At 38.6% G+C, this 15247-nt stretch overlaps 1 protein-coding gene across 2 annotated transcripts in view; it reads right to left on the bottom strand.

The window, feature by feature from the left end:
• The window catches only part of GDAP2 (ganglioside induced differentiation associated protein 2), a 58319-nt gene that overhangs the window by 18548 nt on the left and 24524 nt on the right, over positions 1-15247 (bottom strand). For both annotated transcript variants that reach the window (XM_043875737.1, XM_043875738.1), the window contains exons 6-8: positions 13932-14008; positions 10422-10581; positions 8844-9000 (exon numbers count right to left, since the gene is read on the bottom strand). In XM_043875737.1, coding sequence (XP_043731672.1) covers positions 8844-9000; positions 10422-10581; positions 13932-14008 — 394 coding nt within the window. The remainder of the gene's footprint in view (positions 1-8843; positions 9001-10421; positions 10582-13931; positions 14009-15247) is intronic.

Genomic DNA, 15247 nt, shown 5'->3' with positions numbered 1-15247 from the left:
TCTACTTGAAAAAAAAATTCAAACAAAGCTTAAAGCAATAGCAGTTTTCCACAAGAAATGTTCAACGAAGACTTACTGACTGCTTATTTCACGAGAGGTATTGAGAATACTCTAGTGAATAGACATGGTCAGACACTCAAGGAATTTACTTTTCAGAAGAAAAACAGCTAAGTGTTGTACATGTTTTGCCAGATCACAAAGAAACTACGTAAATTTTTTCTGGGAAGTCCAGGCTAATTTAATGACTAATTACACTAGCTCTACTGATACTCCATATACCAGATCATAGAGATTGCATTTTGGCTTTGGCTAAGAGAATGTTAAAATCAGAAAAAACATTAAAAATCTCAAAGAGCTTTTAGGCTCTGAAGCTTTTAGGTCTCATTTAGCAACATCCTACAACATTAAAAACAACAACAACAAGAAAACTAAACCAAGAGAGCAGATATTTGGGTTCTCATCTCACCACTTTCTGTGCAACCTTAGTAAAGACACCTCAGCTCTATGGACCTCAGTTTCCTGATCTGCAAAACAGTGTTTCTGCAGAACACCCTTCAGCTATAAAACCACACAACTAAGGATATTTAAAAGGAAGTCTATTACACAGGGATTGTAATCAACAAGCAATATGCCCGGTAGTTTCATGGAAATTGTTGCTTGTGAAAAATAAACTTAGTATTGGGAATTCCCTGGCAGTCCAGTGTTTAGGACTCTGTGCTAGATTCCTGGTCTGGGAATGTAGATTCCACAAGCCACGCAGCATGGCCAAACATTTTTTAAAAGCTGGAAGAAAAAAAAAAAAAACCAACCACTTAGTATTGCACAGTTCTATAGTCTGCCTTTTTAAATTTAGAAACATATCCACCTGTGCTAACTTAATTTAAAGTCAACAGCTTTTAATGTTAGTTTAAGATATAATGTGCAAGTCAAGAAAGGATCTATGTTTATTTTAGTTCTCCCTATTCATACATACAATTCCATATTTTCAGACAGAGCTATTTCCCAGGTTATTTACACTAATCCCCCAACTGTACTGCTTTCTAATTGTTTTATGATTAAACCATCTCCATATCAAGACTAAAGAGAGACTAGTATATCTTAAGTGTCTTATGAGCACCACAGGTCATTACACAAACATGTAACAGGAATTCTGTAAATATCTGTTCATTTCTATACTCTGTGTATTCAATACCTCATTTTTCAAAGACTTATTGCAAAAATGCAATGCCTGCATCATAGCAGGGACTCAAATCTTTGTTCAATGGAATAATAAACATAAGTATTACTCAGGGTATTTTGGAGCCCTGAGAAGAGTAACAAAAGGCCCTTGGATTCAGAGTTTAAGGCTAAACATATGAGACAGACATATTACAAAGACAACTAACACTATAATAATACAGTATGAGACAAGCAATCTAGCAGACGTCTAAATGCTCTATCAATCAAGTATGTCTCTAAGAGGGGGACTGCAGGAGCAGGGGTCCGGGGCAGAGTGAGGAGCAGGTGGAAGCAAGTTCCAGAACTGTGGTAGAACTGCTTACCGCTTCGTATCACAAAGATCAGCACAAGGCTTCTTTCCCCACTCACTGCAGTATCTGTGTCCATTCTGCTAGACCTCAAGACAGGGGCTATGTCTTCACTGTCTCTATATTTCTAGCAAGTCTCTAGGGTAGTTCCTGACACTCAGTCACTATGTATTCATAGTGAACTCTAAAGAAAAAAAAAAAATTAAACTGGAACTCAGATGCACAGAATAGAACTAATCACCTTGCTTCAAAACACTCTCATCACTGGTACAGGCATGGTTGTCTTTTAAAAAGTAGTTATCTAGTTAGTTACTTTTAATGATGTAATAAGCACTCCAAAATCTACCCAAAACAAAAGCACGCACCATCACAAACTTCCATCGGATCGCCAAGATCCCAAACCTCCATCTAATCACCACGGTCACCTCCCTCCAATTCAAGCCACTGCCTCTCCTCACTTGTCATCTGGAATCTCAGGTTCCTCATCATCTAGTCTTCCTTTTTATATCATCTTAATTCATCTACACATATTCCTAAAAAGCTTTTTGGCTGTTTTTAACTACTCAAAAAAGACAAAAGCTTATCACAAAATTTTTGGGGTCTGGTTTTTGGACTTATTATATTGCTAAAATTCACCTCTATTGCTGGGTATCAGTGTTGTTCATTCTCTTTGACTATTACCCATAATGCACTTACACTACATGAAAACTGCAGTTTTCATCCACTCTCCTACTGACAGGCACTCAGGCTACCCCCAGGCTTCTGCCACTGTGAACGTGCTGCAACCAACTTATTTTACATATCTCCTGGTGTATGCGTGTTGATTTCTCTTGGGGACACTCCTAGGAATGGAAGTGGAACATTTCAAGGTCCAAACCGTTTTCCCCAGTTTTGTACCGGTTTATATTTCTGCAAGCAATGGAACAGGAGGTTCTAAGAATCCATGTCCTCTTCAACATTTGACCTGAGCAAATATTTTAATTGTCAATCAGCTGGGTTTGAAATCTTATTTCATTTTCCTGGTTGCTAATGATGCTGAGATCCTGTTCATATTTCCTGGCTTTTTCTGTGAGAAGCCTGTTCATACTGTTTGTCCATTATCTATTGGGTTGTTTGTTCTTTTCTCACTTATTTGTAGGAGTTCTTCATATATTTTTTATCTAATCATTTGCCAGTTGTGTATATTCTGAATACTCATATTCTGCAATTTGCCTTTCACTTTCTTTAAGCTTAATGGCCCCACTTTCTGTAGTTCTTATCTTTAATATAGTCAAGATTAATTTTTCTTTTGTAGTCAGTGCTTTTTATATTTTAAGAAACCTGTTTTTTCTTATTGGTATGAGGAATACTAACCTATGACTCTTTCCATGAATTTTAATTTTTTAAAAATGTAAGTCTTTAACCCATCTAAAATTAACTTTAGCCCATAATACGAAGTGAAATAGTGTAAACTCAAAAATGTTTTCAACTTCATCTGCAATTAACAACTTGAGATCCTAGGATAGGCAAATCCTTATGAACATGATCATGGAAGAAGGTTACAACTCATATCAGATTTTTAAAGGCTTTATGATTTAAAAAAGGTTCAGAATCACTGCTGAGACACTGGCAACTGTTATAGTTTCTAAGAACCCAGAGATGAATTCCAATGCGACAACTCACAACTGCCATCTTCATCTGGTTTCTTCTTTATTCTAACTGTCCCCTCCATTCTATAGATTGTGTAAATTTGCTTTGATTATCCCTGCTTACCACCCCCACATTCAAAGAATATTTTAAACTTTTCGTTGTATTTCTTGAAAACTGCACCTCACTTTTTGCTAGTTTCCATTTTACTTCAATGAAAACATGGAACCTTTCATCCTAATCCAACAATCAAAACAAAAGCTAAAAATCAAACAAGAAAAAACACCCCAACCTCAAAAGCTTATTACTTTGATAGGCAAAATATAATCACTGGTTAACAGTCACACAAAATACATCACAATGGCAGCAAAAGTACCCACTACTGTGCTCTCCAGGCAGATATACTGAGTAGATGGTTTCTCAATAGACTGCAGTCAGTTAAGGTTGGATGTTGTCCTCACAAAGCAAACACAAGGCCGTTTTTCCTAGTTAATAAATTACCATCCAACTGCACAACCAGGTGTTGAATAATGGAGAAAATTCAAGATAACTTACTCTTAAAAGTCCACTAACTAACCTACTTATTGGTATACAACCAACAGTCCAGGGAAAATTTTCACTTTGAAATTAACAAAAGTTTTTCCTGACCTCATGCAGCTGTCCCACATTGGACTTAGTTAAACCTCTTGTTATATATACTTGTAATGCATCCTGTAATTTAAATACATTTTCATATACTAATGGGCCTTCCTGGTAGCTCAGCTGATGAAGAATCCTCCTGCAATGCAGGAGGCCCCGGTTTGACTCCTGGGTCGGGAAGGTCCCATGCAGAAGGGAACAGGCTGCCCATTCCAGTATTCTTGGGTTTCCCTGGTGGCTCAGACAGTAAAGAATCCATCTGCAATGTGGGAGACCTTGGTTCGGTCCCTGGGTTGGGAAGATCCCCTGAATAACAGCTGCCCACTCCAGTAGTCTTGTCTGGAGAATTCCATGGACAGGGGAGCCTGGCAGGCTACAGTCCATGGAGTCGCAAAGAGTCGGCCGTGACTCATGCAGCTGTCCCACACCGGACTTAGTTAAAACCCTTGTTATATATACTCTTATTGCATCCTACAATTTAAATACATCTTTATACAGCAATTAGTTTAACATTTCTTTTCTCTGCAAGACCTTAAGCTCATTGAGGCCTGGGGCTAGATTTGCCTTGCATGTCACTTTGTTGTGTTTCTAGCTTGGCACAACAGTAAGGGTTCAATAAATATTTAATAATGAATGAGATAAAGTTTTTACTGTGAGAAATGACATAAGAGTTATAGGCAACTGGATCTTAAGCCAACCAAGGAAAAAAGAAAAAAGTACTTGAAAAACAAGTTAAGAGTTTTAAAAGCTGGATCTTTGTAAAAGAATATCTAGATTGCTTGCTAATTTTTGTAAGGAAGCCAACTCCTATCTTATGATACACCCAGATTAGTGTCACAATTGGCTGGAAGTCCTGGAAATAATAATCAAGAATTAGACAACTTATCTAATTATTTTAGATGTTACAGTGAATTATTACACAGAGAAAAGCCAATGCTACAAAAGGAATGAACTAATCCTATAACCTACCCATATGACCATTAGTTTTGTTACTGAAGCAAGAACTGAAGGCTTTCAAAAAGATATTCCTAACTGAAGACTGCCCTTTGTTTCTTGGTCCAGGCTTTAAGAACCAGAAGTGGTACTCATCACCAAGCCTGTAGGTTATTGTGTGTTAACTAGTTGTCCACAACAACCAGAGCATCACACATAACACACCCTGACGTGTTAAGGTAGTGTGGCTCACTCATGAATTTCTAAAGGGACTACCTTCTTTACCTGTCTATTTCAGTTCTAGAATATTATCTTGAATAGAGTAAATATCCAATGTTTCCTGAACTGAACAGAAACTGTCAACTCTGAGACTAATTTCAATCTCAAGATCATCACTTTCTACCAAGGGCAATGCTTTAGATGCTGCGTTCACAGTCCTTTCTAACCTACCCCTTTGCTGAGGATCCCTTTCCAGAAACCACGGGCTCAGTGAATACAGATTTATTTTAATAATACTGGCTTGAACAAGTCATTATTAAGTGAAACACATCTCCTCACTAAAAAGACACAAGACAGGCAAGTATCCAGTCCAGACATGAACAAATGGCAGTTTATCTGTATTACCCACAGAGAAATGAAAAAGGTGTGTGTGTGTGAGAGAGAGAGAGACAGGGAGACAGGAAGAGAGACTAGGGTAATTGGTTTGAGAAAGGTGATGACAATGTAATTCTCTGCACATGCATACAGAACATGCCTGGTCCTTTCCCCAGCTTCTCTGAATCTGGTCTTTGTAGGTGGCTGGAGATGGTAGTAGAGAAGGGAGATGAGCTTCTGTAGCTCATCCTCAATTAGTTGTAACTATGGTCAAGTCATTCTTGGTGGTCAATTTACCCTTCTATAAGTTAAAAGGACCAGACCAGATCAGGCACAAAATAGTCTAAGAAATCGTTTAAGAAACCTTAGAAGGATGGACCCTGAGCCCTCCCCACAGAGGTTCTGATTCAAAAAGTTTGGTGTGGGGCCTATGAATTTTTAGAAAGTACCCTTGGTGATTCTAATGCTATATACTACATTTCAGAAAACCACATCAGGTTAATTACCACAACTCCTTTTAACCATAAAGTACTGCTAGAAGACCCAGACCAGTGGTTCTCAAAGTGTGGTCCACAGTCTGAAGACATTTTCAGGGGCTCTGCAAGGTCAAACTGTCTTCATAATAAAACCAAAACATCATTTTTTTTTTTTTTTACTGTGTTGACATATGCACTGATGGTACAAAAGAAACTGCTGTGTTAGCATGATTCCAGGTGGAAGCACCAGATCATACTAGTAGTCATCGTGTTCTTAACTGTCAAAAAACTCAGGGAAAAAAAGACAGTTTCATTTAAGAATGTCTTTTATGAGGAAGAAAAAATTATTAATTTTATTACATCAACCCTTGGGAATACATCTTTTTAATATTAATGTGTCACAAAATGGGAAGAACACACAAAGCATTTCTGCCGGCCGAAGCCTGAGGCTGTTCTGAAGTAAAGCATTAAGGGTCTGACCTGCTAACTGAACTAGTTGCTTTTTTTTCATGAAACACCATTTTTCTTCAACTAATGACTGGCAAACTGTGATTATTCAATATGAGTATCTGGCAGATATTTTCTCAAAAATGAATAAAGTGACCCTGTCATATCGAGAAAAACAACCAACAGTATTTACCACCAGTGATAAAACTTGAGCTTTTATATATATATACACACACACACATATATACATATATATATAAAATGTTGGCAAATGTGTATCCATCACCAGAAGCTAACCATTCTTAATACTTGAGGACTTTGCTGATGAGAGCAGCGGTGATACTAACAAACATAATATTTTAATATTGTGTAATGTAATGTGTCAATATTTGGAAAAACTGATTAATTCAGTGAGTCAATACTTTCCAAAAGGCCAATACACCATGTTATAAATTCATGTCATAAATTCCTATTACAAAATCTACTCAAAGTGCAGGATAAAACAACACATTCTAATATAACAATACAAAAATTCATAGATATAGTGTGAGATTCCATATTACAACTAAACATTATTAAAGTACCATTTATTGAGTTATGGTGTAATATCAAAGAATATCCCCAACTATTTTAAAAGGCTAGAAAAATACTTCTTTTTCCAATTATGTATCTAGTGAGGTCAGATTTTCTTCATATACTTCACACAAAACAACATATTGCAACAGTCTGAATGCTGATATTAGAATCCAGCTGTTTTCTATTAAATCAAACATTAAAATATTTGCAAAAATGTAAAACGATGCATTTCTTACTAACTTAAAAAATAGTTATTTTTTTCATAAAAACATAATGGGTTATTTTTCAAATGAATTAACAAATAATTCTGTTGTTATCGTTTAGTTGCTAAGTTGTGTCTGACTCTCTGAGACCCCATGGACTACGGCCCGCAAGGTTTCTCTCTGTCTATGGGATTTCTGAGGAAAGAATACTGGAGTGGGTTGCCATTTCCTTCTCCAAGGGATCTTCTTGACCTAGGGATTGAACCCATGTCTCCTGCATTGGCAGGTGGATTCTTTATCATTGAGCAACTAGGGAAGCCCAAACAAGTAATTTATCATGTAATAAATGTCAAGGGGTACAAGCTGTAAAGATAAAAGCTCTTCGGGGTCCTCAACAATTTTTAAGCACGCAAAGCGGACCTGAGACCAAACAGTTTGAGAACTACAGCTCTAATCCAAACAAAGGTATCCAAATCTAGCAGTGCATGAATCGTGATATGAAAGTTTCAAAATGTACATAAAGGCCAAAGTCCCAGACATGTGAGGCCAGTCACTGTATTTAAAGAAAAATGTTTGCCAGATGATTCTTACGCATGGTCAAGCTCAGAAACCACTGAAGCTATCATTTGATGGTGTGTGCCTTTGGAAAAGCTTGTTTATTGATGCCCCCTAGTGGCTAATTTGCTTTTCTTTATGAAGATAATAAAGGGAAGGGCAGGAACTCAGGAAAAACAAAATTTTAATTCTATAAGGGACTTGGAGATCATCTAGTACAACTTCCACTTTATATATGGAGACTGACAACCGCACATCATCACAGCATAGTGTAGTAAGTGCTAGGCTATGCTTGGTTGGTTAAGTATAGGGTGTAAAGAAAAAAGCATATGGGAGAGGCAGACTTCTGCTCCATCTACTCCAACTTATCTCCAGGGAGCTAAGTTTCTGGAGGCAATCAAGTCTGAGCTGAAACCTGGAGAACGAATTGAAGGACAAGAGTAATGCAGTCAAAAGGGGTGGCAAGTACCCAAGCTCAAAGGTACATAATAGGTCAAATTTTGCTCAGTATTAAAGAGAACAGCAGTGGCCAATTTAAGAGCTTGCTAGAATTACCAGGTACTGTGCTAAGTCCATTACACTATCTTATTTAACAAACTCACAATAACCCTAAGAGATGTTACCCTCTCAATCAACCCTAAAAGATTGTGAATATTAACCAATTATGGTTTATGATTTTTCCTTTCCTCTAAAATTTTTTTGAAAAGCAGCTTGTTTTCCAAGGATAATCTGTTAGTCCTTGGACAAACTTACCCAGAAATACCAAAGCTGCTTTTCTTTATGTTTCAAAAAGGGTTTATTCAGAATTGTTTTAGAAAACACCTAAAAGAAATGCAATGACTTTAGAAAGTCCTTGGGATAAATCAGGGGGAAATAAGCTCTTTAACCATTAATACAACAACCATAGACTATGCTTTAATTACAAATATAGAAATGTTAAGTAAAAACTTTGTAATTTGGCTTCCCCTTTTCCCTTTCTGCTGTTAGAATATAATATAATTTTATAGAGGTACTACAACTGCAATAGAAAGTGTAGAAGCTCTGAAATCAGAGGTGCATTTGAACACTGACTTCATCACATATTAACTGTGATCACTGATGAATTAACTTTGAATTTCTGCATCTACTAAGTGGGGACAGTATCTTCCTTACTGGATTGTCAGGAAGAATAAATGAGACCACATTATATGTAGACCATTGAGTAGAGGTGGCCCCTATCTTGTTTCTCTAGTCCTTATGTGTCTGTCTATCCAAAGGGTTTGTCTTACTTTCTCTGATGCTGCTTCTGCAGAGCTGCCTCTGATAACTGCCCCTGAAGGATCAGTCTTCTTTGCTTGTCAATATCTCCTTCCATTCGGGCAAAAGCATGAGAGCCAATGAAAGAGAGATCAACTCCCAAGCCTTCGTCCTCTTCTTCCTGGTTATCTGTAACAAAAAAGCTATCAATAGCTTATGGCTATTTATCCATATATGATCATTTTATGTGTTGTTAGCAGCTAATCCTTTGGGAATGGATCACCTCTTAATGTGTTCCCCACTGCCTCACCAGATCTTTTTGAGGGGAAAAAAAAACCAACCTAAGACAAAACACTTTTTTTTCAAGAAAGAAAAGCAAACAAACAGAATCCTTGGGGGCAGGCTTCCCAAGGCAATGCCACCATCTGAGCTGTTCAGCTGGGACTTCACGTCTGTATCACTGTTCCTCAAAGTGTAAAAGGCAAGATTTTCAGTGTTCGCTTTTATTAAAAAATACCACTAAATGAATCTTCTTTCAATCCCTCAAGCTGATTTTATGTCTCCTTTAACAGATTCAATGTTCTATCTGAAAATATTTATGAAAACTATAGCCTATGAGGTAAGAATATTTTTTGAGATACAGATGGAAGTCAAGCAGTGTTTGAGGATGGTGGACAGAAGGGAACCTTGTGGCTAATGACAACCCAGCACTGCCACCTCAACTGGTTTTGCTCTTCACTACCCATTTTCATACAAAATGCATTTTGTGCATTTAAGAAAAATGATATTCTATCATGGCAGTCACAATTCTGAGGATTTCCGAATGATGCTGGACATACTTCAAGGCTGTACTTTACTAGAGTCTCCCTAAAGTACTCCTCCAGCACAGCTTGGTTACCAGACATTTTCTGATGCTATACCATTTATTATTCCTTGCATTTGATTTAAATTTGTGTATTGGTAACAAAAGAGATGAGTAGCCTTCAACAGATTTTAACTTGATGCTCATTTAAAAGTGTTCACAGTAGAAATCTCACAGTAATTCTTAAACCGCTTAATTTTCAGATCAGGCCCCAGCGATGAAGCTTGTGAGGCATGTCTCCCAACTATGATCTTGAACATGTATCCATGAAGATCAGTACAAGCTGTCACACAGAACAGCTCAGAGGGGCTCCCATCCTGCCCTGCTCTACCATCACTTCAATCTACATTGGTACGTAATCAGAAGAAGCAAAACACATGGTTACAGCACTCTTGTTTTAGGTATGGCTTTCAGAGGACATAGCTGAATCTGCTGAAAATTTTAATGATAATATATTGTTTCCTCAACAGTGTCCTGTGTGAAACCATAAACTTCACTAGGGTACGAATATTGTCATACCCACCTCTGAATCTCTACTGCCTAACACAAGACTTCACATCACATATATAATTTAAAGAGTAAATCTTAAAAAGAATAAGACTCTAAAAACACTTAAGTTGGTCCTAATGTTAGTGTCACACTAAAAGCTTCCTAAAGTACAGGCTGAACCTGCTACATCTTTGGTGGCTGATGTTTATCAGAGCCTCTGCTTCCTGAAGAGGGAAGTTAAGAAAAGGAGAGAACTCACCCTCCGGGGCACCAGGTTTTTCACTTATTCTAATCTGCCGTTCAGGTACCACAGGCTCCCCTTCGGCATTGCCAATATCTGCAGGTAGGTATGGCAACGAACGACTCTCCTCCTTCAGTGACCTTGGGAAGTACAGAGGTAGCAGCTTTTGGTAAGTAGCCTGTGTAAGAAAAGCCAAACATTCTGTGAAAAATACCGGAGTGATGAAACAGGCATCAGCAGGGCATGCCACTCCACATACTGTGAAGACAGCCTCCATCACGAACTAAGACCTCAGCACGTCTAAGCTCAGACTGGATGCTGCCTGGGACCCTCAGTCAGCTTTTGTGTCAAAGACCAGGATTTGTCAGTCACTCAAGTAGACCCATGAGTCCTGATCCTGACAGCTCCAGGCCACTGAGCCTGGAGTGGATATGTCCTGGATATAACCCCCATCCCCAACCCCTTCTTCACCTCACTAATGACATCCGTCTTTCAAGAGTCAGCTCTGACACAGAGGCTACTTCCTTAATCCTCAGTGTGCCATCAGGGTCCAGGAGACGTAGATTTGATTTTTGACATTTTTGCTTTTAAACAGTTTTCTCTGAGAGGATCGCTATTTCCTGACTTTTATTCTTTCTTAGAGGTTTCCCAAACAATAAAGAGATATCTTACTTAAAAAAAATTAGAATAAAATTCACTGTGTCTTATAATTTCCATACAGGTTGGTCCACTGGACTCATTCTAAATCCAGGATACATTATGGATACTTAGTGCTCTTATTTTTCCTCAGTCTTGAAGCATTTTTCTTTTTCTCATCATCCTAGAGTCATTTTATCATTACTCATCAATTATCACGAACTATAACAAACTAAAACAGAATAATAAGAAACCAAAAGAATGATGGAACTGCCTAGAAGGACAGTGAAATCACTGAAGCAATCATTATTCATCAGTCTCCTTACTGTGTCACCCACAACACTGCATCATCTTTCATGCATATAAATATATATATGAGGCATATAGGCTCAGCTGGTAAAGAATCTGCCTGCAATGTGGGAGACCTGGGTTCGATACCTTGGTTGGGAAGATCCCCTGGAGAAGGGAAAGGCTACCCACTCTAGTATTCTGGCCTGGAGAATTCCATGGACTGTGTAGTCCATGGGGTCGCAAAGAGTCGGACACAACTGAGCGGCTTTCATTTTCATTTCATGAGGCATATAAGAAGACTGGATTGTAAGTCAATTTAAAAAAAAATTGTACCTCAATTTAAAAAATAATAATTAAAAAAAAAGACTGGAGACACCATCTTTGTAGCGTTTTTAAAAAATCGAAATAAAATTCACATACCATAAAATTCACATTTTAAAGTATACGATTCACTGGGTTTTAGTATATTCACGAAGTTGTGGAATCATCACAATTAATTCCAGAACATTTCATCATCTCAAAGAGGAAATCTAAATTCATTAGTTAGGTCATTCTCCATCCCTCCCTCCCCCAGCCCCTGGCAACCACTAACCTTTCTGTTGTGTGGATTCGCCTATTTCAGAATACACGTTGCATTAAAATGGACTATGGTGTATGGATTTTTGTGTCCAGTCTCTTTCATGTGGCATATGTTTCTGAGGCTCACCCATGCTAAATTAAGTTGAAATCACCCCACACTTTTTTTATAGGTTAGTAATACTCCACTGTTTGTATATACCACACCCACCTATCCATTAGGATATACCATCACTCCACACTTCTTTACAGGTTAGTAAGATTCCACTGTTTGTATATAGCACCTCTACCTACCCTTAACGACATTTAGGTGGTTCCACTTTTTGGTTACCATGAATATTGCTGATACGAATGTCTCTGTGCAAGTTTTTGTGCAGACATGTGTTTCCAACGGGCTCCCCTGGTGGCTCAGACAGTAAAGACTGCCTGCAATGGAGGAGACCCAGGTTCGATCCCTGGGTGGGGAAGACCCCTGGAGAAGGAAACGGCAACCCACTCCAGTATTCTTGCCTGTGAATTCCCATGGGCAGCGGAGCCTGGCGGGTGAAAGTCCATGGGGTCACAAAGGTTCGGACATGACTGAGCAACTAATACTTACTTATGTTTTCAATTTTATTCTGCATATAGAGTGGCATCTCTAACTTTCTGAGGAACAGCCAGATTGTCATTTTGCCACTCCTAGCCTCAAATTTTGGAGAAGGAAATGGCAACCCACTCCAGTACTCTTGCCTGGAAAAGCCCATGGATGGAGGAACCTGGTAGGCTACAGTCCATGGGGTTGCAAAGAGTTGGACACAACCGAAGCGACTTAGCAGCAGCAGCAGCCTCACATTTTATGCAATACATTACACCCTTTCTGCTATTTCTTACGTGTGTGCCTGTACTTGTATGACTACAATTATTTGCCCTTCCTCTGGAAAATCTTAGTTATCTTTTACAATGATTTCAACTTACGTATCACTTCCTCCAGGAAGTGTTTCCTAACCCCACGCCAGACTGGAGCTGTGTGCCCCTATCCTTCCCATGCTTCCACTGGTGCACTTGTCACAATTACTGTAACTTATCTGACTTGTCTGTCCCCACCAACAGACAGTGGGTTCCTTGGGGACAATGACTGTGATTCATTCACTGGTGTAGTCAGGTTCTGGGACTAGTAAACCTGATATACACCAGACATTCAAAAATAAAAGGTCACTGAGAGAATGAATGAATAGGTAAACCAGGTAAAACAAGAAGAGATACAGCAAACATGGTAAATGTGTCTGTCTTCAGCAAATTCAAGATGGTTTATATCTCACATATATACCTATATATACTCTGAATGGAAATACAGAAATATGTGAAATACATGTACTAATTCATTAATTACAAAACTCCTGTGATATAAGTACTGTCAGTATTCATATTTTATCCAAGCACACAGAGGTTAAAAACTTGCCCAAGGACACAAAATTCAGAAATAATACAAGCTGAATGGGACAGAGAACACTACAGCTGAACAAAGCTTAGTAAGATTTTAAAAAGAGCTAATTTCCTAAAACAGCTCTAAATTAAGTTGAAATATAATAAACCTCACCACATACAATGAAACATAAACCTCATAACTTACGCAATACTCGCCACTAGGCTAGGCTGTCACCTGCTTCCAGGTCAGGCAGACACCAGGGTTTTTCCAGTAGAGGTTGTTTTCCAGCTCTGCTCCCCAAGGGCCCAGGGCTTAGGTCACAAGGTAATGCCTTGAGATGTCTTGAGAGCTAACATGTGAGTAAATCAGAGCAGCTCCGCCTTGTGAGGTTTCACTATGTGATAACAATTTACCGGTGAAAAATATGAACAAAATGCTTCCTCGTGACTTGCTTCTAGTCTCTAATACAGTCTTTCATGGCAATGATGGTAAGTCCCACTGCCAGATATATGCATAGATAATGAGGATTTGCCTGCTGGCAATTCAGTTAACAGATAATGAAGACACAAAGGCAAGCCCAAGTAAAAATAAGACTTAATGCAAGATAATTAGCAAAATACCTCTTCTAGTTCAGAGACAGCAAATACTACTTTTTCAAGAGTCTCTCCATGAATTTCGAGGAATCTCCTTACAGTGCCTAAAGAAAATAACAGAAAGATTATTAATAAATAATAATAAATGAGAAGTTACTTATGTGTGAAGAAAAATCTGTCCCTTTCAAGTTTTATTTTTGTAACGGACCACTCCTCCATTCGTTCAGGCTTGAACTCAATGACACCTTATCAGTAAGGCCTGCCCAGGCCACCCTATCTAAAAACTCTTCCTTGATTTTGCTTTCCTCCACAGCAACTATTTTAGATATTTTGTGATGCTTCCTATTTATTGTATATCCTCCCCCTCTGTCCCTGCCCTATCCATTAGAATGAAAAATCCAGACAACAGCAAGAGTTTTGTTTTATTTACTGCTTTATTGCCAGTAAACAGCGGCTGGCCATAGAAGATGCTGACTCCAGACAATTCTCCCTTATCTAGTAAATTCCTTCTGTTCTCTGGGGCCTCCCTCTCTGACCAGAATGGTCTAGCACAAGTGCCTTCCCATTCATCTGTTACAGTATTAGATGCCCTACTCAGCGCTTTTATTGTTGCTGTTCAGTCGCTAAAACGCGTCTGACTTTTCTGAGACCCCATGGACTGCAGCACGCCAGGCCTCCCTGTCCATCACCATCTCCTGCAGTCTGCTCAAACTCATGTCCATCGAGTTGGTGATGCCATCCAACCATCTCATCCTCTGTCGTCCCCCTTCTCCTTTGCCTTCAGTCCTTCCCTGCATCAGGGTCTTTTCCAGTGAGTCGGCTCTTTGCATCAGGTGGTCCTCTCAATATCCTATCAAACCAAAACTGAATTATTTTTTCTTCACTTCTGTCTTATTCTTTCTCTAAACTTGGTAATAATGAGACCGAGTAGCCTTTTCTCAGTCCGTAACTTACCAGCGATTTCTTTCTAGATGGTCACGCCCCAACTTTGTAAAAATGTTGTCCTCTCCAGGTTCTGTCCTCCACGTTTTTTGTTTTCTTTATATATATATTCTCTTGAGCTCACTAATTTGATGCTTAGATAGTACTCCAAATGCTGAAGGCTCCCAAATTTTTACACTGTTTTCTTCTTCTTTTTTAAATTGGAGCACAGCTGCTTCACACTGCTATGTCAGTTTCTGCTATAGGGCAAAGTGAATCAGCCATGTGTATATATAAACCCCTTCTTTTTTTGGTTTCCTTCCCACTTAGGTTACCACAGAGCTGTGAGTCCAGTGTTACACAGTAGGTCCTCATTAGTTATCTATTTTATACATAGTGGTGTACATATGTCAGTAACAATT

The sequence above is a fragment of the Cervus elaphus genome, chromosome 20 (assembly GCF_910594005.1).
Source record: "Cervus elaphus chromosome 20, mCerEla1.1, whole genome shotgun sequence".
Classification (NCBI taxonomy): Eukaryota; Metazoa; Chordata; class Mammalia; order Artiodactyla; family Cervidae; genus Cervus; species Cervus elaphus.
Note: the sequence above shows the minus strand (reverse complement) of the source record. Positions and strands in the feature narration are given on the sequence as shown.